Source organism: Myotis davidii, unplaced genomic scaffold (genome assembly GCF_000327345.1).
Source record: "Myotis davidii unplaced genomic scaffold, ASM32734v1 scaffold44, whole genome shotgun sequence".
NCBI lineage: Eukaryota > Metazoa > Chordata > Mammalia > Chiroptera > Vespertilionidae > Myotis > Myotis davidii.
This window is the reverse complement of record NW_006299705.1, coordinates 6,145,969-6,149,647: the sequence shown is the minus strand read 5'-3', so window position 1 is coordinate 6,149,647 and position 3,679 is coordinate 6,145,969. Positions and strand designations below refer to the sequence as shown.

Here is a 3,679-nt window from a genome sequence, read left to right as displayed (position 1 = left end):
TGTTGCAATTAAATGAAAATTTTGGTTAATACTACTTATTTCAATTAAGTTCATTACTGTCAAATTTAATACTCTTAACAACAATCTTAGTTTACACTGTAAATATTAATGGAAAGGATTATTTTTCATCCTTGAGAAGTCCCTGAACATTCCTGTTAGGCTGGATTTAGATATAGGGTAGCTGCTGTTAGCCAAGTTTCTTATCTGAGTCCCGATCTGAGCTGGACCAAGTCTCTTTCTGTTATCTGGGTCCGGATCTGGGCTGGGCATGGGAAGCGATAAGCAGCCATGGGGGCAGGAGACATCCCTCAGAAAGGGCGAGTGTTCAAGCCCCTGCATAATTGGGGGGGTAAGGATCTGTGCCCCACCTCTGTTAACCCCCAAGTCCTCCCCTGAGGCCCCTCTGTGACTGTGCTTGTCTTAGGTCGTTCCTCCCTGAGGAATCTTACCCGTCTTTGACTAACCAGCCATCCTCCGGGGCCAAGCAGGGTGAGGTTCAGTTCTATCTCCTTGGTAGCCTATGCCCCTGTGGCCTCCATGCCCAGCAACTGCCTTTGGATCCCCTCGCCTGCTGGTGGGACCCCAGCATTGATCATGGGGAACCCAGGTTTCTTCTACAGAGAGGGCCCAGCTCACGCCATTGGGCGAGAGACAGATCCATGGCACCAGCCACCATGACCTCCGCAAGAACAGAGAACTCGGGCAACAGCTGTGGGCAATTGAATTGTGAGAAGAGGGACCTTCTTGGCAAAGTAGGTCAAGAGAGGTCAATACAGAATGCTCAAGTGCCTTCCCAGGGGGTCCTCCACACAGAGGAAGGGAATAAATCCTTTCATATCCTTATTAAATTGCTGCCAAACATTCAAAAATTAGTTTGTAAGTTTGGGATAAATGTACAATATACTGTTGTACATTATAGAAAAATACCATGTAATGATATTCTTTGCTCATGGTAATTCAATTTTAAACTGGCTGTCTCAAGGTTTGGAATGAGAAACCTGGTTTGCAAAAAAGAGCAGTTTAAAGAAGCAGAAACAGCATGCCATCTAAATTAGAGTTTTGGGTAAACACATTAACTAGAATCCTTGGGTAACCTGGGTTAAACTTAGGTGTGATCTAAATTACAGTTCTGGGTCTAGAACCCTTGGGTGACTTGGGTTAAACTTAGGCACTTTATCTAAATTACAGTTTTGGGTCTAGAGCCCTTGGGTGACCTGGGTTAAACTTAGGTATGTTATCTAAATCACAGTTTTGGGTCTCCGAAACACTTAGTCAACAAGGACACGTTAACCGGAGCCCTCTGACCTTGGGACAACTGTGCTGTCCTTCCCAGGTAAAGGAGAATACGCTTTCCAAGACCAACATGAAACTATGGTTTTTACCTGAGATAATTGTTACCATACTTCACTTTACCGTGCCCCAGGTGGTCTCTGGGCTGTTTTCTGTCCGGCTCATCCTCCTCCTGCTCCTCGTCTTCAGTAGACTGCTTGGAGTCCCTGCTCTCTGTGGCTTTTGCAGCTGCATAGTGTAGCTCCAGGTGCAAGGTCCTCATTAGTTTGGCTAGTTTCTCTCTTGGATTCCTGTTGTAGCTTAATATTTCTTTACGGTAACTTCTTTGTTCCTCACCTTGCCGGTGAAACTTCGTTTTTTCGCTCTAGCGAAACCTTCACTTCCAGATTACCTGTTCAGGCGCCAGATGTTGTTGATGTGTTTTCCCTCCACGTTCTGCGTGGCTCAGGGTTTGGGATCTGGAAGAGGAGCCACACACAGCTGAAAGAAAGGAGACAAGAGACCAGAGATAATTTGGAAATATTGGGGAGCCAGGTGGGCAAGTCCAACTCAAGGAGAAGGACTTCCCCTGAGGACTACCCTTAAAATTATATTTATATATGTTTTTTTTTCTTTTTCAAGCCAGAGAGAGTTATTGCTTTCTTGGAGCTGCAGCTAGGACTCGTGACTTTTTATCAACAGTATTACAGGCGTTAGTTAGAAAAGTCATTAACAATATGAGGCCAAATACAATCATTAGCAACAAGAGGCAGAATAAATTACCTGCTAGCATTGTAACTATCTCCTGGGGAAATGGAAACATTATTAAATTTTGTGTAAATGTACCAACTGTGCCCTTGATGTTTTTATTAGGCAAAGTCTTGTGAAAGTGTACTATCTTATCTATTTACTAGAGGCCCAATGCACGAAGATTCGTGCAAGAATAGGCCTTCCTTCCCCTGGCTGCCAGCACCGCCTTCGCTCTGGCCCGGAGCCACCTTTCTGCCTTTCCATGCTGCTCAGAGGCCCAGAGTGGCTGGGGTGGCGCCTGCATATGCAAGTTAACCCGCCATCTTTGTTGGGTTAATTTGCATACTCACTCCTGGTGGGCATTGTAAAGGAATGGTCAATTTGCATCTTTCTCTTTATTAGTGTAGAGTTATATATGTAATTTTTTCTATAGCCAGTAACTAGACAATTCAGGGTTCTTAATTCCTAAGCAACCACCAAAGAAAAAAGACAAAACTGAACGATTAAATGAAAAAAGAGTTCATATAAGCAAACTTGAGGCCAGAATATATTTTAACTCACTCTTATAATTAGATATAATGACTAGTGCCATTCTCAACATAAATAAGACTACTTTGCAGGGCTCTAAAGTAAAGAATGGGATATTTAAATAGCATTCCTTTATACCTGGTACAAATTTGACTATATAATTGAAACACAAAAATCTTGAGTTCTGTTTCTTTTGACACAGATAATTAAGGAAATTGATGACTTTTGTTTTATTTCAAAGGAAGCCATGAGCAAGCCCGGCCATCAACGACTCTTTGTGACAAGGATCATGCAGGAATTTGAAAGTGATACATTTTTCCCAGAAATTGATTTGGAGAAATATAAACTTCTCCCAGAGTAAGTAAAATGTTATATATTATTCTGAAGCACTTTTGGATTTACAGCTTAAGCATTATAGGAAAGGACCCAGCCAGCGTGGCTTAGTGGTTGAACTTTTACCTATGAGCCAGGCGGCCACGGTTCAATTCCTGGTCAGGGCACATGCCCAGGTCGTGAGCTTGATCTCCAGTGTGAGGCATGCAGGAGGCAGCCAATCAATGATTCTCTCTCATCATTGATGTTTCTATCTCTCCCTCCCTCTCCCTTCCTCTCTGAAATTAATAAAAAAATATATTTTTTTAAAAAAGGAATTATAGGAAAGAGTATGTCTCTCAGATTGAATTTGGGGTAGTAATGTTTTTATAGGCAAATACTATAGAAAATTATTGGAAATCTGCTTTAACAGACTTGGGAATGTTCAAGTTTTAATGATTTTACTGAAATCTAGAGTAGTCCTTAGTCCATTCTATGGGAATTGTATTCAGCATCAAACACTGTCCTGAGCATTGGGGAAAGAGGGTTTACCAAAACAGATGCTTGGGGCGTTGGTGGTATAGTGGTTAGCATACCTGCCTTCCAAAACAGATGCTATTCACTATTCTCCAGATTACATTTTTATAGTAGAGAGTTAGAGTGGCAAATCCTATATAATAAAGAGCTAATATGCAAATGGTTGTCACGCCCTTGTGCCCTCACACCGGGACCAGGGGACCTGAGGCTGCGCCCCCTACCTGGTGGGGCTTGACAGGGGACCTGAGGCTGCACCCCCGACCCAGCGGGGCTTGATGAGGGG

General features: G+C 43.0%; 1 protein-coding gene across 1 annotated transcript in view; it reads left to right on the top strand.

Moving 5' to 3' along the window:
• The window catches only part of DHFR (dihydrofolate reductase), a 14,218-nt gene that overhangs the window by 8,027 nt on the left and 2,512 nt on the right, over nt 1–3,679 (top strand). Inside the window, exon 5 of the mRNA XM_006775482.2 lies at nt 2,789–2,904. Within this exon, the coding sequence (XP_006775545.1) occupies nt 2,789–2,904 (116 nt within the window). The remainder of the gene's footprint in view (nt 1–2,788; nt 2,905–3,679) is intronic.